Below are 25993 nucleotides of genomic sequence, written 5' to 3' on the forward strand. Positions count from 1 at the left end.
TAGGAGGATTGCCAGGAGTTTAAAGCTAATCTGGTGCCGCAGAGTGAGTTCAGGTCAGCCTGGGCTAGAGTAAGACCCTACCTCAAAAAAACAAAATAAAATAAAAATTATATATTCTTGTCTAAGTACTATAGGTACATAGTTGAATAGAACATAATATCTGAACATTAGAGGCTTTGCCCTAGAATGAGAGACTGAATTTCAGATAATTTCAATAATAAGATACATTTTGGAGAAACATTCAACATAGGTATCAAGTGCTATCAGAGCATGGGAGAGGACACAACCTTTGATATGTTCCATTGGGAGGACTGGAGAGGCTTAGTGATTAAGGCACTTGCCTGTGAAACCTAAGGGCCCAGGTTCGATTCTCCAGTACCCACATAAACCAGAGGCACAAGGTGGTGCATGCATCTGGAATTTGTTTTCAGTGGCTAGAGGCCCTGGTATGTCCATTCTCCCCTTCTTTCTATCTGCCTCCTTCTCTCTCTCCAATAAATAAATAAGTGAATGAATAAAATATTTATTCCATTATGAGTTGTCATGAAAGATGTAAAGATCTGAATGAATTTTGAAGGATGAGTAAAGCTATGTGGATGAAAGCATAGACTGAGGACTTTCTGTTAGTATTTTCATGGAACCACTGCTGAGAATTTCTGAAAATCAGGTAGAAAAGCAGAGAGCTATGGATTGGCTATGCTGTAATACAAAGTGGTAAAGATGAACTCTCAGAAAGCATATATAATGTTAATTTCCAGCAAAATTCTAAAATAGATGATCTAGGGGTTGGAGAGATGGCTTAGTGGTTAAGGCACTTTCCTGTGAAGCCTAAGGACAAAGGTTCAATTCCCCAGTACCTACACAAGTTAGATGTACAAAGTGGCATATGTGTTTGGAATTCATTTGCAGTGGCTAGAGACCCTGGTGTGCCCAGTCTCGTGCACCCATTCTCTTTCTTTCAAATAAGTAAATAAATATTATTTAAAATAGATGATTTAAAAATGATAATTTTTGGTAATTAGAAGAGAAACAGTGATAAACAGGAGGCTTTAGGCACAGTGCTTTTTGTACTGGTTAAAATATATCTTGGTTTTGGAATTTTTTTTTAGTCTCAGGGTGGCCTCGAACTCATGGCAATCCTCCCGCCTTTGCCTCCCAAGTGCTGGGATTAAAGGCGTGTGCCACCATGTCTGACTTGGAATTCATTTTTTAAATGCAAAATCACCAGGACCACTAATAATGGTAACACAAGAAGTATGATGATAATGATAGCAGTAACACATAAGAATGATGAAAGGTCTTGATGAAGATATAATTTCTTGACCATATGCTAAGCACTGCTAAGCTTATACAATGCATCTCATTCAGTTGCCAGAGCAATCTTTTGAGTTTTTGTTTTACAACTGAAGCTTGAAATACTTTGTCAAAGCTCTCAGTTCATACTACCTGAAAGCCTATGCTGGTAGTACCCAGGAAGATATCTCAAAACTGGATCGAGTGTGGTGGCGCATGCCTTTAATCCCAGCACTCGGGAGGCAGAGGAAGGAGGATTTGCTGTGAGTTTGAGGCCACCCTGAGTCTACATAGTGAATTCCAGGTGACATCTCAAAACTAAGTTTTATGAAGGATGCTGGTTAGACTTGAGAGAGGTGAAGCAGTAGAGAGGAATTAGGACCTGGATCTGAATTCCAGTCTTGCAACTTTCTAATTTGTGACACTGAGTCATCTAATTTCTCTGAGTCACAGTGTGTTGGTCAGTCCTTGTTATGGTTAATCTTGTCAACTTGATGGGATTTAGAATTACCATGCAAACACATCTCTGGGCATGTCTGTGTGGGATTTTTTGGATTAGATTATTGGAGGTGGGAAGATTTACCCTAAATGTAGGCAGTACCATTACATGGTGTCCTGGACTGTATAAAAAGGAGGGAACTAATAGGGTATAAGTGTTCATTACATTCTTGTCCTGACTGTGACCAGCTGCTTTATGTTTTTGCTGTCATGCTTTCCCTGCCTGTACTGTAACCCCTTGAGCTGTTCATCCAAAACTCGCCCTTGCTTAAACTACTACTTGTCAGGTATTTAGTTGCAGCAACAAGTAAAGTAGCTAATACAGTGCCCCTGAGTCTCTCTTTGCAGGATTAGTTCTAGGATGGAGTGAAATAATATAACTATAGAACATAGTGCCTTACACTGTGACTAAATTTGTTATGCCAGCTGTCTTTAAAAGTCTCTCTTGTGGAAAGTGGTTTATCTGCATCAAAGGTCATAGTTAGGATGGAGGGGAAGAAGTTATATGAGGGTAGACAGGAGTCCAGTGAAACAAAAATTAACCCTTCAAAAACCGCAGTGGTATGCTTCGTAAGATAGGTTTTTAATCAGGAAGTACCCTGTGAGAGATTCAGTGAGTGATCATTTATGAAGTTTACTATAGAGAAGTTTTTTTTTTGTTTGTTTTGTTTTTTAAAGCAGGTTCTCACTCTAGTCCAGGCTTACTTGGAACTTACTCCATGCTGGCCTCTAACTCACGGCTGTCCTCCTATGAGCTCTGCCTTCTAAGTGCTGAGATTAAAGGTGTACACAATCTTGCCCAGCTTAGAGATTTTGATTTGTTTGGGAGTTTGGAGGATAGGAAACCCCTGACCATTCAATAATTTTATATTTCAGTAATTCCCTTTGGTTGGATTCAAGACCTATTCTTTGAATTTTTTTAAACTTTTATTTACTTATTACAGAGAGAGAAGCAGAGAGAGGGAGGGAGGGAAGGAAGGAGGGAAAGGCAGATAGAGAATGGGCACGCCAGCTGCTGCAAACGAACTCCAGGTGCATGTGCCACCTTGGGCATCTGGCTTACCTGGGTCCTGGGAATTGAACCTAGGCCCTTTGGCTTTGTAGGCAAGCACCTTAACAACTCAGCAATATCTCTAGTCCCAAGACCTATCCTTTTGACTACCCACAAATAAAGAATTCATAGTGCCCGAAGTCCTTGGTTAATGATAAGTAATGAAAAAAATTAAACTTTGAAGGGAAAATCAATTAGTTAAAGATCTACAGTTAAGTCAGTACGGTGAAAGTTAGGTACTTGGAACAAGTATAACAGGACCACTGCAGCTTTCTCATGGCTGCTTTGGATATGTGGGCACTGGTGTGTTGGGGACAGGAATGGTTAGAGCTTCAAGTTCATGAGACAGTGCTCTTTGGCTGGAATCTCGGTTTTTCGTGTCCTCACTCCCACAGGTGGCTGAGTTTGTGGATGAGCGTCCAGAAGAGGTGAAGCAGATGGAAGCCTTTCGCTCTAGTGCCAAATGGAAGCTTCTGGGAGGTGAGTTTCAACAAGAGATAAAGGTAAATTTCCCACTTATAGGGTAGACCTTTTTGTTTTGTTTCTGTTCTATACTTTTAAAGGGCTGCATAGTTTGTTTCACTGTCATTGATCTGAAAAATACAGTGGGAAAAAGAATTCAGGACTCCTTCAGAAATAGTAGTATGTGGGTATTAGAGACCACACATCCCTGTTGCTCCTCCTGGTGTTCAGGTTATTGGAGTCAGAACATGACTCAGGAGCCTTGCAGATATGCTTCTCTCTGGCTCAGGATTAAAGAACACTTGATCAGTGGAGGATAATGGGAGGAGTATGTGAGAACAGGAAAAGAGATTGGAGAATTTTTTTTTTTTTTTTTTTACCTCTTTCCTTTTTTAGATTGAAAGGACTCATGTTGAGGTCAGGGTCCAATGTTTTGTCTTTTCAATTTGTGAGTAGGTTTCTCTATTTTTCCTTAAATATTGGCACTTCACAGTGCAGATTCATCTATTTGGTTACTCTGGGGCTGTTTCCTATGTTAGTAATTTAAGTGGTAAAGAAAAAATTGAGGGGTGGATTGGGGAGACAGTTTAGTCATTAACATACCAACCTTGCAAGCATGAGGATCTAAGTTTGATCCCCAGAATCTGTGTAAAAAAGTTGAGCATGTAATACAAGTGCTGGGGAGGTGGAAACAGAAAGATCCCTGGGACTTGCTGGCTAGCCCACTTGGTAAGTTCCAAACCAGTGAGGGACCCTGTTTCAAAAAAGATAGATAGGGCCCAGGGAGATGGCTCAGTGGTTCAAGGTGCTTGCTTGCAAAGCCTGCCAGTCCAGGTTCGCTTGCCCAGCACCCATGTAAAACCAGATGCACAAAGTGGCACATGTGTCTGTAGTTCTTTTGCAGAGGCCTGGTGCCCATTCTCTTCCTCACCCCACTTTCTGTTTGCAAATGGTTACTTTTTTTTTTTTTACCAAGGTAGGGTCTCACTCTAGCCCAGGCTGACCTGGAATTCACTATGTAGTCTCGAGGTGGCCTTGAACTCATGGTGATCCTCCTACCTCTGCCTCCCGAGTGCTGGGATTAAAGGCATGTGCCACCACGCCTGGCTCTTGCAAATAATTAATTTTTTAAAAAGTGGGCAGTGCATGAGACACTACATCTGAGGTCTTCTAGTTGCTGTAGGTTTGTTCCTGAAAAAGTGTGTGTATCCACACAGATAGTGCATACATGCAAAAACAATACAATTTGTTTGTCACATCTGGTTGTGTGAAGACCTTTTTTTTTTTTGGTTTAAGAGAAAAGCTTTATTTTGGTTCATTGCTAATAGTATTTGACTCCTGCACCCTACTACTGTTCACTGATAAATCATCCCCTGGGGCATAGCAGTCATTCCCCCTTTTCTTTTTATTTATTTATTTTTTTAAAAAATTTTATTAGCATTTTCCATGATTATAAAAAAAATATCCCATGGTAATTCCCTCCCCCCCTACATTTTCCCCTTTGAAATTCCATTCTCCATCATATTACCTCCCCATCACAATCATTCTACTTACATATATACATTCCCCCTTTTCTTAGGACTAATGGGGTGCCCTGCTTACTAAGGAACATGGACTAGAGACATACAAACCTGGTCCTAGCAGTAATATAACCAGTGGAAATAAGCTGGCTTCCCTTCTACCCCTTTTGTAAACAAGGGTCTTGCTGCTATTGCTTCTTTTTTTTTTTTTCTTTTTTTTTGGTTTTTGGTTTTTCAAGGTAGAGTTTCACTCTAGCCCAGTCTGACCTGGATTCCACCATGTCTCAGGGTGGCCTTGAACTCATGGCTATCCTCCTACCTCTGCCTCCTGAGTTCTGGGAATAAAGGTGTGCACCACCATGCCCAGCCTTTCTTATCTTTTGAGACAAGCTTTCGTGCAGTTCAGGTTGGACTTAACTTGTAGCAGTCCTCCTGCTTGAGGTTCCTAAGCGCTGAGATTACAGGAGTGTGCTATCATGCTGTACAGTTAGGTTTTGCTTCTTTTTTTTTTTTAATTTTTATTTATTTATTTATTGAGAGCGACAGACACAGAGAGAAAGACAGATAGAGGGAGAGAGAGAGAAAGGGCGTGCCAGGGCTTCCAGCCTCTGCAAACGAACTCCAGACGCGTGCGCCCCCTTGTGCATCTGGCTAACGTGGGACCTGGGGAACCGAGCCTCGAACCGGGGTCCTTAGGCTTCACAGGCAAGCACTTAACCGCTAAGCCATCTCTCCAGCCTGTTTTTGTTTCTTGATAGTTGCTTAACTCCAGTTTATTCCTGATGCATACTCATTTTTCATATATGAAGGATGAAAGAATTACCTTTTTTTTTTTTGAGGTAGGGTTTCACTGTAACCCAGGCTGACCTGGAATTCACTATGGAGTCTCAGGATGTTTTTCTGTGGTCTTTTTGTTACCATTAAGTTATTTGTCCTACAGCTGTAGAGAGTAAAAACAAAACATTGTAAAAATGTCAGTTAGGGGCTAGAGAGATGACTTAGCAGTTAAGGCGTTTGCCTGCAAAGCCAAAGGACCCAGTTTCAGTTCCCCCTGACCCATGTAAGCCAGATGCACAAAGTGGCACATGCGTCTGGAGTTCATTTGTAGTGGCTGAAGCCCCTGGTATACCCATTCTCTCTCTCTCTACCTCTTTCTCTCAAATAAAATAAATATATTATATGTATATACAATTTTTTTTTTTTTTTTTTTGAGTAGGATCTCGCTCTAGTCCAGGCTGACCTGGAATTCACTGTGTAGTTTCAGGGTTGCCTCAAACTCATAATGATCCACCTACCTCTGCCTCTCTGAGTGCTGGTATTAAAGGAGTACATCTCCATGCCTGGCTTCTCCCTACCCTATTTTGTTACTAGAAATATCCACACTGATTTCTACCCTTCCTCCTTGTTTAATAAATATATATATACATACATATATATATACATACATACATACATACATACATATATATATATATATATATATATATATATATATATATATATTTTTTTTTTTTTTTTTTTTTTTTTTGGTATGGGGGGAAAGGGCTCACCAGAACTGCCAGCCACTGCAAATGAACTCCGGGTGCATGCACCACCTTGTGCATCTGGCTTACAGCTTACATGGGTCCTGGAGAATCAAACCTGGTTCCTTTGACTTTCCAGGCAAGCACCTTAACCATTAAGCCATCTCTCCAGCCCATACCCTTCCTCCTTTTTATGAATGTCATGAAATTTATCAACTTCATGGATGCAGGTTCCCCATTGACATCAGTACTTTTGGAAAGGATTCCTATCAGGTAGCCCGTGAAGTGCAGGATTTTATTTTTACTTATTTATTTATTTTTGTATTTGGGCCATGGAGCTTGATGGCAAGAAATAGAGGGAGAAGAGGAACTGGAATTTTAAAATGTTCTAGTTGCTGGGCTGGAGAGATGGCTTAGCAGTCAAGGCACTTACCTGTGAAGCCAAAGGACCCAAGTCTGATTCCCCAGGACCCACATAGGCCATATGCACAAAGTGGCACATGCATCTGGAGTTCATTTGCAGCAGCTAAAGGCCCTAATGTACCCATTATTTCTGCCTCTCTCTCTCGTAAATAAATAAATAAAATATATAAAATGGTCCAGTTGCTGTAAATATTTTATACTATTTATGCCTTTGTGTCTGACATGTTTTTCCCTTAACAACATATGGACTCTGGAGTCATGCAGATCTGGTTGTAGATATTTACTTTACCACATATTAGCTGTATGACTGCTAGATTGTTTAATCTGAGTATCAGCTCTATATCTATGAAATGGGAATAATATTTTTTTACTAGACTTGTGAGAATTATGTAATTTGTATCAGTACTACATGTTAACTGACTGGGCAGTTAGAGCTCTTTGAGTTACGTAATCACTATAAAACATTGGTACATAATAGGTAAATAGGTAATCAGTAAAATGTTTGATTCTTTCCTTTTTTGGTTTTTTTTCAAGATAGGATCTCACTCTAGCTCAGGATGACCTGGATTTTACTCTGTAGTTCTAGGCTAACTTTGAATTCATGGTGATCTTTCTTCTTTTGCCTCTTGAGTGCTGGGTTTAAAGGCATATGTCACCATGCCCAGCTGATTGATTTTTTTTTTTTCCCCTTGTGATTTCCCTACTCTTTTTTGTTTGTTTGTTTGTTTGGTTGGTTTTCTGAGAAAGGGTCTCATGCTAGCTCAGGCTGATTTGGAGTTCACTATGTAGTCTCAGGGTGGGCTTGAACTTATGGCAATCCTCCTACCTCTGCCTTCCAAATTTTTGCTGGAATTAAAGGCATGTGCCACCATGCCCGGCCTCCCTACTCTTTTAATAAATATTTATTTATTTGCAAGCAGAGAAAAGGAAGAGAGAGAAAGAATGGATACATTGCTTTTTGCCACTGTAAATGAACTCTAAACACATGTGCTGCTTTGTGCATATGGCTTTATGTGGATACTGGGGAATTAATCCCAGGATGGCAAGATTTCTAGCTATTGCAGTTACTTTCTTGTTGCTGTCAGAAAGCACCCAACCCAAAGCAGCTGGAAATAGTTTGTTTTGGCTTACAGATTTGAGGGCAAACTCCATGATGGCAGGGGAAAATGTGGCATGAACAGAGGCTGGATATTTCCTCCTGACCAATATCAGGTGGACAGCAGCAGCAGGAGAGTGTGCCAAATACTGTCAAGGGAAGCTGGCTGTAACACCCATAAGCCTGCTCCCAGCAACACACCTTCTCCAGTAAGGATCCAATTCCCAAATTGCCACCAGCTGAGGACCTAGTATTCAGAATACATGGGTTTATGGGAGATACTTAATTCAAACCACCAAACCAACTAAGTGCCTTTAAGCACTGAGCCAATTTCCCCACCTTTAACAAGGAGCATGATGACATGGATTAAATATTTAATAAATGTCATTTTGATGTGTACAGGTCTCAATGATAGTTTGTCTTTTGAAAGAAGAATGAGCAAAACTGTAAAGTATCAGTAGAAGCTAATAGGTAGACTATAAATGAGGCTTGGGGGAAAAATTGGACTGGGAATTAAAACACCAGGGTTATGGCCTGTCTTCTTGTATTATTAACTGTGACCTTAGAAAAGAAATTACTTAGTTCTTCAGAACCTTTGTTTTCATATCTGTAAAACAAAGTTACCTACCCTGATTACATTGCAGGCTATACTATGAAAAAGGTGCTTAAAATGTTTTGTACATTGGGAACTTGGTAGGCATATACGAGGAGTTATACTCAATCTGTGAGTGCTAGTTTACTGCCCCTAAATAAGAGCGCCAGGCAGATGTTTGGACTTTCTGAGTAGCTGAGACCTGGAATTTACTTTGTAGTCTCAGGCAGGCCTCAAACTCACTCATTGCATCTTTCTCTTGCCTCTGTCTCCTGAATGCTGGGATTAAAGGTGTGTGCCACCACATCTGGCAATGTGGTATCTTTTGAAACTAAGTAAAGGGTGAACAGAGCACTTAATGGGATCTGACTGTTTGCTTTTGTGTTTAGGTCACAGTCAAGACCTATCTTCACATAGACAGTTCCATCATGATGACCCAAGTCTATCTCCTCCCATGAGGGTTCACCACAATACACCAGATCCATCTCCCAGGAGGGTTCGTAATGATTCCCCAAGTCCATCTCCTCCCAGGAGGGATCATCATGATTCCCCAGATCCGTCTCCATCCAGGAGGGCCCATCATGATACTTCAGATCCTTCTCCTCCCAGGAGGGTCCGTCATGATTCCCCAGATTCGTCTCCTCCCAGGAGGGTCCGTCATGATTCCCCAGATTCGTCTCCTCCCAGGAGGGTCCGTCATGATACACCAAATTCGTCTCCTCCCAGGAGGATCCGTCATGATACCCCAGATTCATCTCCTCCCAGGAAGGCCTGTCATGATGCCCCAGATTCGTCTCCTCCCAGGAGGGCCCGTCATGATGCCCCAGATTCATCTCCTCCCAGGAGGGCCCGTCATGATGCCCCAGATTCGTCTTCTCCCAGGAGGGTCCGTCAAGATACTCCAGCTCCATCTTCCCCTAGGAAGTTTCGTCAAGATATGCCAGATCCGTCCCCTCCCAGGAGGGTCCGCCATGACTCATCAGATGCCTCACCCCCAAGGAGAGTCCATCAAATTTCTCCAGATCCTTCTTCCCCAAGGAAGTCTCATCGTAATTCTTCAGGTGTATCTCATAGGAGAGTTCATCATGGTTCCACAGGTGTCTCTTCCCCCAGAAGGGCCCGTCACCGCTCCCCTGACACATCCCAACACAGGAGGACTCTTGTCTCTTCAAACACACAGCATCTCAGGAAGGCCCATCGTGACTCCCCTGATTTGCCACCTAATGTTGCTAATTCCCTGTCCAGAACCAAAAGTAGTAAAGCCCCAGAAAGGTCCTTTAGCAAAACTTCACACCAGAAGGGTCCAGAACCCTCTCACCCATCCCTCTTAAAGAGTATCAAATGTGAGTATGACTCGGACCTTTCTCCTCCACGGAAAAAGCAAGCGAAATCACAATTTGGAGGTAAGCAGTGGCTTGATTATAAAGGGGAGTGTGTGGTTGCATGAGGGAGGAGCTTAACCCCAGGGAATGTGAGAGTGTTTCTTTGATAAAAAGAAAGGCTGGGCTTAGGAGAGTTGAAAGATTACAGAGGTTGAGGGAAATTTTTTATGTATTTTACTTATTCTTTCTACTCCACATCAATGTGCTTACTGCCTTTTTGTTGCAGAAACTGTAGAATGTACAGAAACACACAAACCAATAACATGACACACATTTCTGTCATTCAGAGGCCATCATTAGTATTGTAGCCAATGCCCTTTGAGTCCTTTTTGGTGTGCACATTTTGTGTAGCTGTGCAGAACATAACTGTTGCATGTGTAATTTTGTCTGCTGTCTGTACTGAACAGAATTTTCATCTCTGTGTTCATAGAATTTTTATGTATTATACTACAGCCATTTCCCTAATATTGCATGCTTTTGGTTATTTCTAACTTTGCTCGTACAGTTGTGTGGTGATCATCCATGTACACACACTCTGGCACTCCTGTGATTATCTCTCTGTCTGCTTCTGATCTCCTGGAAACTTGATTCCATCTAGACAGGTTTCCTAGGAAGTTGAGCAGTGTATTTAGTAGGTCAGAAGGTCTGAGTGCTTTTAAAATTGTTGGTTCACATCTTAGCTTGCCTTTTAGAAGGTGAATTATAATGTTGTCATCTAGAATAGGCCTATTGAGTAAAAGTTTTTACTCTCATCTTTTTTTATCCCTAGGTACTTCTATTTTTTTTTTTTTTTTAATGAGACAGAGAATGAATTGGTGTGCCAGGGCCTCTAACCACTGCAACCAAACTCTAGAAGTGTGCCATCTTGTGTGCATGCATGACCTTGTGCGCATGTGTTACCTTGTGCCTCTGGCTTATGTGCATTCTTGGGAGTTGAATCTGGGTCCTTAGGCTTCACAGGCAAGCCAGTGCCTTAACTGCTAAGCCATCTCTCCAGCCCAGCTTTAATTTTAATTTTAATTTATTTATCTTTAAACTTTTATTTATTTGAGAGAGAATGGGCACATCAGGGCCTTCAGCCACTGCAAACAAAGACCAGACACATGTGACACCTTATGCATCTGACTAATGTGGGTCCTGGGGAATCGAACCTGGGTATTTGGCTTTGCAGGCAAGTACTTTAACTGCTAAGCCAACTCTCCAGCCCAGCTTTAATTTTTAAAATGAAAATACTTTGTTATTCTTTAGTGTAAGGACATCACCATGTTCTAGGTCTTTGTGACTTTTGTAATCCCACAGAGGACTCACCCTCAAGTTGTTTTGCCCATTTTCTTGGGCAGAGTGGTAGGGGTAACTGGAGTAAAGATAGTATGTTGAGAGCTCAGATAATCATCGCAGAAGCTAGAGGCTGGTTATGAGAGGATAGAAGCCCAGTCCATATCCTGCCTTGTGATTTAGAAAGTTGCCTTTGATTTGAGTCTTCTCCCATGTCATCTATACTTGTGTTTTGGTTAGGGATAATTCTTCTTAGGACTAAATAAGTATTGTACCTTAGCTTGGTAAGTTCTTTTTTTTAAGGTTCTTTCAAGGGAATTAATTCATCCTTCCTGCCTCTCCTGATGTTAGAAGCCAAAACAAGGGCCTCAGAACATGCTAGGCAAGCACCCTACACCAGGCCACAGAGCTTTGCCACAACATTAATCTAGACGTTTCTTCTAGTCCTAGGAAATCTCATATAAACTCTTCATCTCAGGAACATCAGAGTCACTTTGAACCCTTTTTCCTACCCAGGTGTTGGCCCTAAAACCTCAGATTCAGATCTTTCTCCTCCACGGCAAAGACAAAATCTAGGACCCCAAGGTTCTGATTCGGATCTATCTCCTCCACGGAATAGACAGAGATGCCAGGGTTCTGATTCTGATCTCTCTCCACCAAGGAGGAAAAGGAGGAGCAAGTCATCTGATTCTGACCTGTCTCCACCTCGGAGGAGTCCGCCTCCTAGGAAGAAGGTAGGGATTTTCAGGAGCTGTGTTCTCTCTTAAAGTGAGCCCACAGAGGATCAAGCCAGAAGATTAAGAGGCAGTACAGTAAATCTGAATTGAAAGGAGTTCTGGAGCTTTTTTCTCTCTCCAAAGATAATACTGGCTATTATTCTGCCAAGATGACTTATAAGCACAAGTTGAGTATCCCTTAGCTAAAAGTGTTCTAGGCCAGGTATGGTAGTGCATGCCTTTAACTCTAGCACCAGGGAGGGTGAGGTAGAAGGATCACTGTGAGTTTGAGGCCTGCCTGGGCTAGATTCTAATGAGGCCTTGTGTCAACACCCCCCCCCAAAATAAATGAGTAAATAAATAGAATTGTTTTAGATTTCAGAATTTTTCATATATTGGATTATTTGCATTGACTTGATGAGGTAAGCATCTCTAATCTGAATCTCAGAAAGTGAAATACTCTAAAATATGAAACTTTGGGGGTTGCTATTTTGATACAAAATGGAGATTAGTAGAAAATTTTCTTGTGGTCATATCTTCTATTGTATTTATTATATGGCCATAATGATATGCTCAAAAAGGTTTGGGTTTCAAGTTTTTGAATTAGAGGTGCTCAGCCTGTATCAGATTTCCCAGGAAGTTTCTGCCTTTTATAGCCTTGTAATTCCACAAATCTTCTTTTAATATCTCCACAATTTGTTCTGTTTCTTTTTTGTTGTTGCTCTGAGACATGGTTTCACATAGCCCAAGCTGTCCTCAAACTTACTTGAAAATCTACCTTGAATGCCTGATTCTCCTGTCTCCACCTCTCAAGTGCTGGGAGTACAGTCATGCACAGCTACACCCAGAAAATTTCCTCTTTTCATAGACTAAATTGTAGCATTTAGTTTGTGGTCTTCCTTAAAAAAATACATACATACATACACATGTATATGTATATGAGTGTGTGTGTAAATATATGTATATGTATGTGTGTGTGTATACACACACACACACATTTCTTTGAGAGGACAGAGTGTGAAGAGGAGGAAAGAGAGAATGGGTGTGCCAGGGCCTCCTGCCACTGAAAACTAACTATAGATGTGTGCACCACTCTGTGTGTCTGGCTTTGCATGGGTATTGGGGAATTGAACCTGGGCCTTCAGGCATTGCAAGCAAGTGTCTTTAACCACTGAGCCATCTCTCCAATCCTAGGCTTGTAGTTTGCAGAGTGGAATCGATAGCATGAATCTTGTGTGAAACTAATTACAGTTTTGAATACTTCTTTTGGTATTTAATATCTATGAGATTTGGACAAGATAAACCTTAGCTTCCATAAAATGCAATTGTATTTTTTCCATGTTGTGAATTCTATGTCCAATAGTGAGAATATCAAGCTAGAGTTTTGGTCTGGTCATTGCTGATTATCAAACAAAAATAGAACTGTGGGGCTGGAGAGATTGATTGCTCAGTGGTTAAGATGTTTGCCCATAAAGCCTAATGACCTAGTTCGATTCTTCAGTACCCACATAAAGCCATATGCACAAAGTGGTGCATGCATCGAGTTTGCAATAGCTAGAGGCTCTGGTGCACCCATTCTCATTCTTACTCTCTCTGCTGGGTGTGGTGGCACATGCCTTTAATCCCAGCACTTGGGAGGCCAAGGTAGAGGATAGATGTGAGTTGCAGGCCAGCTTGAGACTACATAGTGAATTCCTCTAGATTAGCATGGGCTAGAGCGAGATTCTGCCTTGAAAAAATCAAGCAAAAAAACCCCCAAAACTGTGAAGCTGGCTGCTATCGTGTGTCATTGGTATTGGATGTTTCCTTTTTCATTGCACAGGCTGCACATATGTATTCTGGGGCTAAAACTGGCCTGGTAACTGACGTACAGCGAGAGCAGCAGGAACACAGGAATCAGGACCAAGAAACGATGGCATTGGGAGGTGAGCATGCAAAAGGGTAGAGGCTAGCTTAGGCTTATGTAGCTTCTTTTCTTATTACTCCTTTTAAAATTTTATTTTATTTTATCAGAGAAAGAGGAGGGAGTGGGGAGAGAGAATGGACCACAACGTGGTATTCAGCTAATGCAAAATAATTCCAAGTGCATGAGCCATCATGTGTATCTGGCCTACGTGGGTTTTGGATCCTTAGGCTTTGCAGGCAAACGCCTTAACTGTTAAGCCATCTCTCCAGCCCTGTAACAACAGCAGCAGCAGCAATTGCTGCTGCTTCTTTTTTCAAAATATTCTTATTTATAAGTAGAGAGGTGGGGGCAGGGGTGAGGAATGAGTATGCCAGGGCCACTTCCCATTGCAAAATGAAGTGCAAATGCAGTGCCACTTTATGCACCTGATTTTGTTTTATGTGGGTACTCAGGCCATCAGGCTTTGTAAACAAGCACCTTTAACTGGGTCATCTCTCTGCCCTGGCTGGCTCCCTCCTTTCTGTGCTTTTTGAAAAAAAAATTTATTTATTTATTAGAGAAAGAGGCATATAAAGAAAATGGGTGTGCCAGGGCCTCTAGCCACTGCAAATGAACTCCAGATGCATGGTGCATCTGGCTTACATGGGTCCTGAGGAATGGAACCTGGTCCTTTGGTTTTTCAAGCTCCTTAACTGCTAAATCATCTTTCCAGGCCATCCTTCTTTCTTTTTCTTTTTTGGTTTTTTCAAGGTACGGTCTCACTCTAGCCCAGGCTGACCTGGAATTCACTATGGAGTCTCAGGGTGGCCTCGAACTCACGGCGATCCTCCTATCTCTGCCTCCCGAGTGCTGGGATTAAAGGTGTGTGCCACCATGCCCGGCTCCATCCTTCTTTCTTAAGTGTAGCTTGTTGTATCAGTTAGCTTAAACTTTTCATTGCTACCATGATTCTGCATCACTTTAACCTCCTAGGTCTATGGTTCTTTCTGTCCTGAAAACTGTCAATTCTCAGGCCCTTCCTCAATATGATTCTAGATGTTGGTAGTGTCTAGAAGTAAAAGATCTTGTCCAACATCAAGATCCCAAGCAGTTGATATCAACTGCTAGAAGATTATTTTATTTTTATTTGGTTTTTCGAGGTAGGGTTTCACTCTAGCTCAGGCTGATCTGGAATTCACTCTGTAGCCTGAGGGTGGCCTCGAACTCATGGCGATCCTCCTACCTCTGCCTTGCGAGTGCTGGGATTAAAGGCATGTGCCATCACGCTTGGCCTTAGAACGTTAGTTTTTATTTTGACTTAATATACCATTTTTATTTGCAGCTCAGTTTCAGTTTGCTGAAACAGTATTTCGAGACAAGTCTGGACGTAAGAGGAATTTGAAAATGGAACGTCTGGAACAAAGGAGAAAGGCAGAGAAGGATTCGGAGCGAGACGAGCTGTATGCCCAATGGGGAAAAGGGTAAGGGCACCACTGAATGGGAAAGAAGAGTATAGGCTTGAAGCATAGCATTGCTGTGCTTGTCTTCAGAGCTGGTATTGGGAAGGAACATTTGGTATGCAGAATCTCCTAAGATACTATAATCCTCTTGTTACTCTGAGAATTTTACCCTCCTTAATATTTGGCCTTGGCTACGACAGAAAGAAAGTGCTCTAAGTGGCATTGTGATATATTGAAGAGTAGTGTGGCAACGTCAGGCAAGATGGTTCTTCTTTGCCTAGGCTTGCCCAGAGCCGGCAACAGCAACAGAATGTGGAGGATGCGATTAAGGAGATGCAGAAGCCTCTGGCCCGTTATATTGATGACGAAGATCTGGATCGGATGCTGAGGGAACAAGAAAGAGAGGGGGACCCCATGGCCAACCTCATCAAGAAGAACAAGGCCAAGGAGAACAAGAATAAGAAAGGTGAGACTATCGGATTCATTGGAGCTACAGGTGACTTAATGGAGGGAGAATCGTCGAGATGCCTGTACATAGCTCCAGGCAAAGAAGGCAGTCCCTCACTGTTGGATCTTCTCTGTATTTGTCAGTTGGTTTAAGTTCAACACAGCAGGAATGCCAAGTAGAATTTTCCCCCCATTGCCATCCAGCTCTGAATATATTCTACAGGTGCTAACTTTTCTCTTTCTCATTCCTGTTATTAGCGAGGCCTCGCTATAATGGCCCAGCACCTCCTCCCAACAGATTTAATATTTGGCCTGGATATCGCTGGGATGGAGTTGACAGGTAAGTCTGTTTCCTATATTTTTGTTTTCTTTTCCACCTGACCCAAACCTTCCCTATTATTGTTTTGTTTGGTAAGACAGGGCTCTCCCTGTGTAGCCCAAGCTGGCCTTGAACTCAAGATCCTACATAAGCCTCCTGAATGCTGGGAATAGAAGCTTGTGCCAGCATGCCTGGTTCTCTACTGTTCTTATATCACTTTATCTGCATTCTCTGCTGCAGCCACAAGTGAACAAGAAGCACTTTGCTTACTTTTGAGGCTCACAAATCCCATTTCTTACGTTTGCAACATTTCTCCATCTGTTTCCTTTCCAGAATACTTTTAAAAGCTCTGTGTAAACATCTGAAGTGGACACACTATTTTTTTTAATTATTATTTATTTATTTGAGAGTGACAGAGAGAGAGAGAGAGAGAAAGGAAAGGAGGGAGGGAGGGAGAGAGAATGGACGTGCCAGGGCTTCCAGCCACTGCAAACGAACTCTGGATGCATGCGCCCCCTTGTACATCTGGCTAATGTGGGTCCTGGGGAATCGAGCCTTGAACCGGGGTCCTTAGGCTTCACAGGCAAGCACTTAACCACTAAGCCATCTCTCCTGCCCTGATACTTTGGTTTTTGAACATTGGTCACATTTAATATTTTCTAAGGGCTACAGGAGGTGAATGATGGTTTGTGGTCTGGAACTTTGTACATGTGTCTTTAAAATGTCTTGAAAAGCACTTTAAAAAGTACTTGAACCGGGCGTGGTGGTACACATCTTTAATCCCAGCACTCGGGAGGCAGAGGTAGGAGGATCACCGTGAGTTTGAGGCCACCCTGAGATTACATAGTGAGTTCCAGGTCAGCCTGGGTCAGAGTGAGACCCTACCTCGAAAAACCAAAAAAAAAAAAAAAAAACGTACTTGAACATTGATTCTCTTACTATTTTAGGAGTAAGTCTCTGGTAACATCACCTATGTACTCTAACTTCCTGTCTGCTATGATAGGTGAACTATATCTATTTCTGTCTATAGTCAACCCTACTTAGATCCTATCTCCTCTTGCCTATTAAAGAACATTATTCTTACATGTAGTACAATGCTTTTCAGATACTTAAATCTCAGTACCCCATTATATTATCTTATTGAGGACCCTGTGAGGCTTTCATTTATATGGATTATCTATGTTGATCTTTACTATATTAGAGATTAAAACTGATATGTTTAAAGGGTATTTAAATCACTATGAAAGAATAAAATCGGGCTGGAGAGATGGCTTAGTGGTTAAGCTCTTGCCTGTGAAGCCTAAGGATGCCGGTTCAAAGCTTGATTCCCCAGGACCCACGTTAGCCAGATGCACAAGGGGATGCACATGTCTGGAGTTCGTTAGCAGTGGCTGGAAGCCCTGGCTCGCCCATTCTCTCTCTCTCTCTCTCTCTCTCTCTCTCTCTCTGTGTGTGTGTCTCTTTCTCTCTCTGTCATACTCAAATGAATAAATAAAAATGAACAAACAAACTTTAAAAGAATAAAATTACTATATGTTAATGCAACTATTTTTTAAAGAAAAGAGCTACTGTCCACATAAAAAGATGAAAAAAAAAAAACCCCAGGATGAAATGGTTTTAATTTTTAGCAAATGTAATTAATGTCTGGCTTAATAGGAGATAGTCATGTTCTGAATTTGTCTACTCTGAAATATTTAGCTAAAATATAGGAAGTGGGCTGGAGAGATGGCTTAGCAGTTAAGGCATTTGCCTGCAAAACCAAAGGCCGCAGGTTCAATTCCCCTGGACCCACATAAGCTAGATGCACAAGGTGGCACATGCATCTAGAGTTTGTCTGCAGTGGCTAGAGGCCCTAGTGTGCCCATTCTCTCTCCTTCTCTCTATCTGTCTCTCTCCTTCTCTAATGAATTTTAAAAAATTAAAATGTAGGAAGTAAATTCAGCTCACATAGTTTGTAGAAAACGAAAATGTATTTTGAGAAATAATTGTTTGTTTGAGGGTTAGAAACTGAAACCATATCAAGGAACTTTCCATATTATTGTAGTGATTCATGACCTTTTCAAATTAAAAAAAATTAAAAAATGTAAAGTAATTGATTTATTTTTATTGATAACTTCTATAATTGTAGATAATAATCCATGGTAATTCCCTCCCTCCCCACACTTTCCTCTTTGAAACTCCACTCTCCATCATATCCCTTCCCCCTCTCAATCAGTATCTCTTTTATTTTGATATCATGATCTTTTCCTTCTGTTATGATGGTCTTGTGTAGTGTCAGGCACTGTGAGGTCATGCATATCTAAGCCATTTTGTATCTGGAGGAGCATGTTGTAAGGAGTCTTATCCTTCCTTTGGCTCTTATATTCTTCCTGCCACCTCTTCCACAATGGATCCTGAGACTTGGAAGGTGTGATAGAGATGTTTCAATGCTGAGCACTTCTCTGTCACTTCTTCTCAGCACCATGGTGCCTTCTGAGTCATCCCAAGGTCGCTGCTATCTGAAAAGAGAAACTTCTCTAACCAAAAGTGAGAGTAGCATTAATATATGGGTATGAACATTAAGAGAAGTGCTTACTGGGCAGTTTGGTGAGCATAGTATATACATTTAGCCAGACAGCAGCAGACGTTCTACCCCTTGGGCTCATGACTACCCCTGTTTTAGGTTTTCAGTATCATCCTAGTGTTTTTTGCAATTTCTCACTCGAGTTTTTAAAGTTTTTATTGTAGAGATCCTTTACTTCCTTGGTTAGGTTTATTCCAAGGTACTTTTTATTTTATTTTTATTTTTTGCTTTTTTGAGGGTCTCATTCTAGCCTAGGCTGACGTGGAATTCACTGTGTAGTTTCAGGGTGGCCTCATACTCACAGCGATCCTCCTACCTCTGCCTCCCAAGTGCTGGGATTAAAGGTGTGTGCAATCATGCCCAACTACTTTATTGTTATTTTCTGTGATGTAATTGTAAATGGGAATGATTCTCTGATTTCATCCTCTGTGTATTTGTTGTTAGCATATAAGAAGGCTACTGATTTCTGTGTGTTTATTTTGTATCCTGCTACATGTCTATAGGTGTTTATTAGCTCTACAGTTGCTGGTAGAGTCTTTAGGGTCCTTGATGCATAGAATATTATTTGCACTGTGGGCTCAGGTAGGCTGAGTCACTGGGTTGCTGCTCTGATTGCCTGTGCTGGATGCTGTGTAGGTGAGCTCCCTTCCCAAGGTCTCTGGTGCTTGCTGGCACTTGCATTGTTGGTGAGTCGAGGGGAAGCTGTGGATGGTAGCTGATGTTTTCCCACTGGTCCTGGTGATCTTTTTCCTCACAAGCTGCTTTGCTGGTCCCTGGTGTCCTGCCTTCACAGGGAGGCTGGTGTGAGTGGAAAATCCCCTCCCCTGGCTTTTCCTCCAGCTCAAGCCAAGCCTGGCGGCTGCAGCCATCCAGACCCAATACCACTGCTGCTGGAGCCATTTCTGCCTACTTCTGTGGTCTCTAGATGATCTGAGTCTCTCCTGCTTCCCTGCTGTGGTTGATAATTTCTAATACCCCTTCACTTTTTAGTAGAAGAGAGTATTTTGCTTTTTTTATTTTTTAAATTTTCTCCTCTAGGCTGCTTTGGCGTGGTTCCTATGCCAGCATCTTAATTAGAAGTCCCCAAGCTTTTTTTAGAGAGAGAGAATTGGCATGCCAGGGCCTCAGCCACTGCCCTCTAACTCCAGATGCTTGCACCACCTAGTGGACATGTGTGACCTTGTACTTGCCTGACCTTTGTTAAATATTTTATTTATTTGAGAGAGACAGAGAGAATGGGCACAACTGGGGTCTCTAGCCACTGCAAATGAACTCCAGGTGCATATACCACTTTGTGCATCTGGCTTACATGAGTACTGGGGAATTGAACTTGTGTTCTTAGGCTTTTCAGGCAAACACCTTAACCACTAAGCCATCCCTCCAGCTTCATGACCTTTTTCTCTTCTTTTTTCTTTCTTTCTTTTTTTTTTTTTTTTTTGTACTCTGGCCAGGGCTTCATAGTGAGACCCTATTTCAAATAATGTAAAAGCCTGTAGGGTTTTTTTTTTTGTTTGTTTTGTTTTTGTTTTTGTTTTTTTTTTTTTTTTTTGGTTTTTCAAGGTAGAATCTCACTCTAACCCAGGCTGACCTGTAAATAACTGTGTAGTCTCAGGGTGGTCTCAAACTTACAGTTATCCTCTTACCTCTGCCTCCCAAGTGCTGGGATTATAGGTGTGTGCCACCATGTCTGGTTCTGTAGGGTTTTTTTGTTTTGTTTTGTTTTTTTGTTTTTTCGAGATAGGGTCTCACTCTGGCTCAGGCTGATCTGGAATTCACTATGTAGTCTCAGGGTGGCCTCGAACTCTCAGCGATTCTCCTACCTCTGCCTCCTGAGTGCTGGGATTAAAGGTATGTGCCACCACGCCTGGGTCCTGCAGGCTTTTTTGAAGTTATCCTTTATCAAGTTGAGAGTGTTCTATGGAATTTATGGTAGATTTTTTTCAAAATAATATTTATTGTTATTATTATTCTCCTCTTCATCTTCATCTTCCTTTCTTCTTTTCTTCCTCCTCCTGTTTTTTTCCAGTTGACTATTGAGATAGGGTCCTATAGCAGAGACTGGCCTTGAGTTATGAACAGTTAAGGATGGCCTTGAACTTCTGATCTTCTTGCCTCTACCTCCTAAGTGATGGCATCACAGGTGTGCATCACCATGGCTGGCTTCAAATTCAAATACTTTATTTTTTGATTCACAGGTTATTTAGGAATATGTGTTTAATCCCAAGCATTTAGACTTTTCTAGGTACCTAATTGCTACTCATTTCCAATTTGATTCCATTTTGGTTAGAGAAGATATTCTGTGAACTTTTGAACTTTTGAAATTTATTAAGTTGTGTTTTATGGCCTAGTATACTTGTGAATGTTTTACTTGAACTTGAAGAAAATATATTCTGCTTGCAATGCTGTTTTGTAACTGTCTGCTAGGTTAAAATGGGTAATACTGTTTAGATCACCTGTATCTTGATTTGTTTACTGTATTTTTTATCAATTACTAGCTATTAGTGTCTCAGGTAGTTTAAGCTGGCCTCTAGCTCAACCAGTAGCCCAGGATGACCTTGAATTTCTGACCCTCCCACCTCCACTTACCAAGTGCTCACATTACACATGTGTACCACCATGCCCAGCTTTATATGGTTTCCAAGGCTCCATGCATGCTAGGTAAGCAGGCACTCTGCCAGTTAAACTACATCCCTAGCCCATATTGTGGGTTTTTTGTTTCAGCTGGTTTATGATATTTTTTTCCACTCTAGAATTTCCACTTAATGGCTCATGTTTTCTCTGGTGGGATTTCCCATTCATTATGGAACATTACTCTTGAATTGGAAAGTCTGTATCCTTGGTGCTTTGAAGTCCTGTGGGCTGATTGCAACATTTGATTAACCAGATGACACAGACCTGGTTAGTTTGTATTGACAGCTTTTTGTTCTTTTGGAGATATTCTATGTAGCCTAGATCTCAGACTCTGCTGTGTCAGCCTCCTGAGTGGTAAAATTACAGGTGTGTGCCACTACCACCTGCTAACAGCGTTTTCTTGAGTATGTATTACATTTTCCTACTGATTTACATATTTGATTCTTTTTAAATTATTACTAGACATTATGAAATGATACATTGTGTAGATATGGATTCTGTTGTAGTCCTCTGAAATGTGTTTGTTTTTATCCTGGCAGACAGTTAGTATGGCCAAATTTGAACTCTGTCCTTTGCAGTGGACAGCAACTAACATCTGTGTTCAGTTCTCTGAGTTTCTGACTGCTGCTCTTTCAGGGGCTGGTAGGTGTCTTTGGCACACACATAGTCTAATGGTTCATCAAGTATTTGGGTGGACTTTGTCTGTAGATACTGTGAATTTATTCATTTTACACCTCTTCCCCTATCTGGGTTTTCCCTTTAATTTTCCAGTGTTTTTTCCCATTATGCACAAAGACATCATGCCCCTTACTTAGCCTGTGGCTTCTAGCCTATAGCCTGCTTGAACTGTGTAGATTAGGAAGTTGCCCTCCAGCAAAAAAGACCCTCAAAGACTTCTATCCAGTTTCTGCCACTTTTGCTCACTTGCTCACGATGCTTATTTTGTCCAGGCAGGGTTTTTTTTTTTTTTTTTTAAATTTTCGATGTAGGGTCTCGCTCTAGCCCAGGCTGACCTGGAATTCACTGTGTAGTCTCAGGGTAGCCTTGAACTCATGACGTTCCTCCTACCTCTGCCTCCCGAGTGCTGGGATTACAGGCATGTGAGGCCATGCCTGGACTGTTTTCTGTTTTTGACCCATTAAATATTTATAGTATGGTGGAGTTGGAAAGACCCATAAATAAACTCAGATCTGGTAAGCAATAAATTCTGATTTCCCACACGTGTATGCATGAACACTTTGGAATACCATTCATGCTTCTAAGGTTGATTTGTACCATTCATAATTTTTCTTCTTCCTAAAGCCTTCTGTTATTCAATCATACCTTTGGGAAGATCTTAGCATGTTTCTTACATCTTTAAATAGCTGTGTATTAGGTGCCAGGAATTCCACAGTGAGTGAGAGACAGGCTCTGTGTCCCAGAGTCACTGTATGTAGGAGAGAAATGGCTCATTTTAACACTGTGTGGTCAGTCAATGCAACTTTATAGCCTTTCAAGGTGCTTGGGGAGCACAAAGGAAGAATAAGTTCAGCTTTGGGAGGATGTGGTCAGGAATGCTTCCCTTAGAAGTTGATTGCTACAGGATGCCAGTAACCAGCCAACACAGGAAGGAAAGGAGAGCTGTTAAAGGAAGAGAATCTTGTATGTGCTAAGTCATAGGATATCAAACCTTGTTGTGTTGTGGGGTGGCATGGGACATAAACAGTTTGCACAATGTGACATGGAATTTCATGCGATGGACTGAAGAGGTAAGCAAAGGCCTGGTCCCATCCTTCACCTTTAGCACTCTGTTAAGACTTCCCTCTTTTCAGACATAGCTTAGGGACCACTTCCATAAAGCCTCTTCTGACCATTGTAGTCCATCCTTCCTATCACCTTTTTTTCTTTTAATTTTTTTTGGTTTATTTTTATTTATTTGAGAGCGACAGACAGAGAAAGAGGCAGAGAAAGAGAGAGAATGGGCGCGCCAGGGCTTCCAGCCACTGTAGGCGAATTCCAGATGCGTGTGCCCCCTTGTGCATCTGGCTAACGTGGGTCCTGGGGAATCAAGCCTCAAACCGGGGTCCTTAGGCTTCATAGGCAAGCGCTTAACTGCTAAGCCATCTCTCAAGCCCCTATCACCTTTTCCCATCCTCTCTAAGCTGGGTATGATCTTGATTCTGTTTCTCTGACACCCACACATACTTATACTGTAGTTCACACTTTTTATTTCTGTTATTATCTAAATGTCTTCCTAAGTCCATCAGGACAGGTGCTGAGCTAGTCGGTGACTGTTATAAATGGTTAATATGTAATGACAAGTCAGAAAATGTTTCTTTAGTGAACAACTGAATTATAATATGTGTGGGTATCAGCCAGGGGTGAATTGAAACTCCCTCCTCCACAGCATTACAGATTGAACCCAGGACCTTGCCATGCTGGGCAAGGGCTCAACATTGAGTTACATCCTCCTGTTTATTTTTATTTATTTATTTGAGAGTGACAGGCAGAGAGAGAGAGAGAAAGAGAGAGAGAGAGAAAGAGAGAATGGGTGTGCCAGGCCCTCCAGCTGCTGCAAATGAACTCCAGATGCATGCGCCCCCTTGTGCATCTGGCTAACGTGGGTCCTGGGGAATCGAGCCTCCAACCAGGGTCCTTAGGCTTCACAGGCAAGCACTTAACCACTAAGTCATCTCTCTAGCACTATATCCTCCTGTTTTTTAACTCTTTATATATTTTTTGTTTGTTTGTTTTTTTGAGGTAGGGTCTCACTCTGGCTCAGGCTGACCTGGAATTCACTATGTAGTCTCAGGGTGGCCTCGAACTCACGGCGATCCTCCTACCTCTGCCTCCCAAGTGCTGGGATTAAAGGCGTGTGCCACCACGCCCGGCACATCTCTTTACATTTTTATTTATTTGTTTTGTGGTGCTGGGGTTTGACCCCAGGACCTTGTACATGCTAGGCAAGAACTCTCCCACTGAATTGCATCCCTAGCCCTCATATTTACTCTTGGTTCATCCTACAATTCCTATAGGGAATTGAGTATTTCAACCTCTTTTTACTGTTTGAGACAGTGTCACTAAGCTATTCAGGCTAGTCTTGAACTCACTCTGTAGCCCAGGCAGACCCTACAACCTGTGATCCACCTGCCTGAGAAGGTATTTGGTATTAGAGGCCTGTGCCACCAGGCCTGGCTGAGTTGAGCCATTTTAGAGAATGGTGAAGGTTTGAAATAGTTGTCACAGTGGCGAAGGACCTGAACGAGGCCTAAGAGAAGGTTACATTGTTTGTTTTGCTCTTTTGATTTTATTGCATGTAGGTGAAATATTTTCACGTAACTGCTTTATTTTTCTTCCTACTCATTATTTTAAAGGAAAGAACATAGTTCATAATATAAATACTCAGGGACATGGCTGATCATTGTGTCTCTTTTTTATTACAGATCCAATGGATTTGAACAGAAGCGCTTTGCTAGGCTTGCTAGCAAGAAAGCGGTGGAGGAACTTGCCTACAAGTGGAGTGTGGAGGACATGTAACTAAGGCCTTTGGTGCTATGGGTGGTGGCACAGGACAGCCAGACACCAGCTGTATTACTAAGAAGCAGGGCCCACACACATCCAGAGGTTTCTGAATCAGTTCTGGCATGGACGACTGTTTGAGACCTGGCCTTTGGATTGAGCACCTAACTTTGTGCCAACACTGTCTTCAGCAGTGGTTTCTATATCCCTGGGTTGGTTCTTGGCTAGTGCTTTTCTTTTTCTTTTTTAAAATAAATACATATTTATTTTTTTAATAATTTCCTGAGTATTCTGTTTGGGGAAGAATACCAGCTAATAAACTTCTGGGGGCTCTGAGAGTAATCCAGCAAGCTGTGTGAATAAAATTCTTGAGTGACAGGTCTTTCTTCTGAGAAAACAGAATTAATATTAAATCAGATTCAGGAATATTGGAGACATGGTGTGTGATAAAGGTAACATCACAAATTACTGGATAAAAGATGGGTAATACAGCTGATAGTTTATTAATATAAAGACAAAAATAGAGTGGATCCCTCCCTCATGCTATGTAAGACAAAAACAAACTCTTAAGTCAATTAAAGACCTAAATGAAATGTATCTAAATAAAGCTGGTAAAGGCTGGGGATGTGGCTCAGTAGTGGAGCACATGCCTGACATGTTCAAGGCCTTGGGTTTGTAATTTCCAGCAACAACAAATAATAATAAAATCTAGCAGGAACAAGTGATGGGTGTTCTTGTGATCTTAGTGTGAAGATAGATTTTTATATTTTTATTTGAGAGCGGCAGAGAAAAAGAGGCAGACAGGGAGAGAGAGATGTAGAGTATGGGTGTGCCAGGGCTTCCTGCCAGTGCAAACGAACTCTAGACCCATATGCTCCTTTGTGTATCTGGCTTTACGTGGGAACTGGAGACTAGAACCCAGGCCAGCAGGTTTTGCAAGCAAATGCCTTTAACCAGTGAGCCATATCTCCAGCCCAACATAGATTTTTGAATTAAGATCACAAAGTACAAACCGTAAGATGTGCTAGCTTTGGCCACTTCATGCACAGCAGCCCAGAATGACTGTTAAAGATGGGTAGGAGTTAGGAGGAAATATTTGTAATGGCTCAAAATAAGGGCTTGCATAACAAACTATTGAACATAGAAAGAAAAAATTATAAATCAGGAAGAGAACATGAAATAAAAATATACAAAGGATGGGGCTGGGGAGATGGCTCAGTGCATAAAGCACTCCAAGAAAGAAAAAAGGACATATTTTGTGAACAAGGTCCTTACCAGATGTAATTTGTAAGTATTCCTCCTATTCTGGTAGTTGTTATTTTTGGAAGCTGCTTCCACACCTGGGATAGGTAATTTGTC

The 25993-nt window shown here is 41.6% G+C and overlaps 1 protein-coding gene across 1 annotated transcript in view; it reads left to right on the forward strand.

Annotated features, from left to right (window-relative positions):
• The window catches only part of Bud13 (BUD13 homolog), a 30812-nt gene extending 5797 nt beyond the window's left edge, over positions 1-25015 (forward strand). Inside the window, exons 3-10 of the mRNA XM_045146581.1 lie at positions 3238-3322; positions 8848-9861; positions 11632-11849; positions 13654-13756; positions 15059-15197; positions 15458-15642; positions 15882-15963; positions 24559-25015. Coding sequence (XP_045002516.1) covers positions 3238-3322; positions 8848-9861; positions 11632-11849; positions 13654-13756; positions 15059-15197; positions 15458-15642; positions 15882-15963; positions 24559-24652 — 1920 coding nt within the window. The 3' untranslated portion in view covers positions 24653-25015. The remainder of the gene's footprint in view (positions 1-3237; positions 3323-8847; positions 9862-11631; positions 11850-13653; positions 13757-15058; positions 15198-15457; positions 15643-15881; positions 15964-24558) is intronic.
• Positions 25016-25993: the final 978 nt, after the last annotated feature.

The sequence above is a fragment of the Jaculus jaculus genome, chromosome 3 (assembly GCF_020740685.1).
Source record: "Jaculus jaculus isolate mJacJac1 chromosome 3, mJacJac1.mat.Y.cur, whole genome shotgun sequence".
NCBI lineage: Eukaryota > Metazoa > Chordata > Mammalia > Rodentia > Dipodidae > Jaculus > Jaculus jaculus.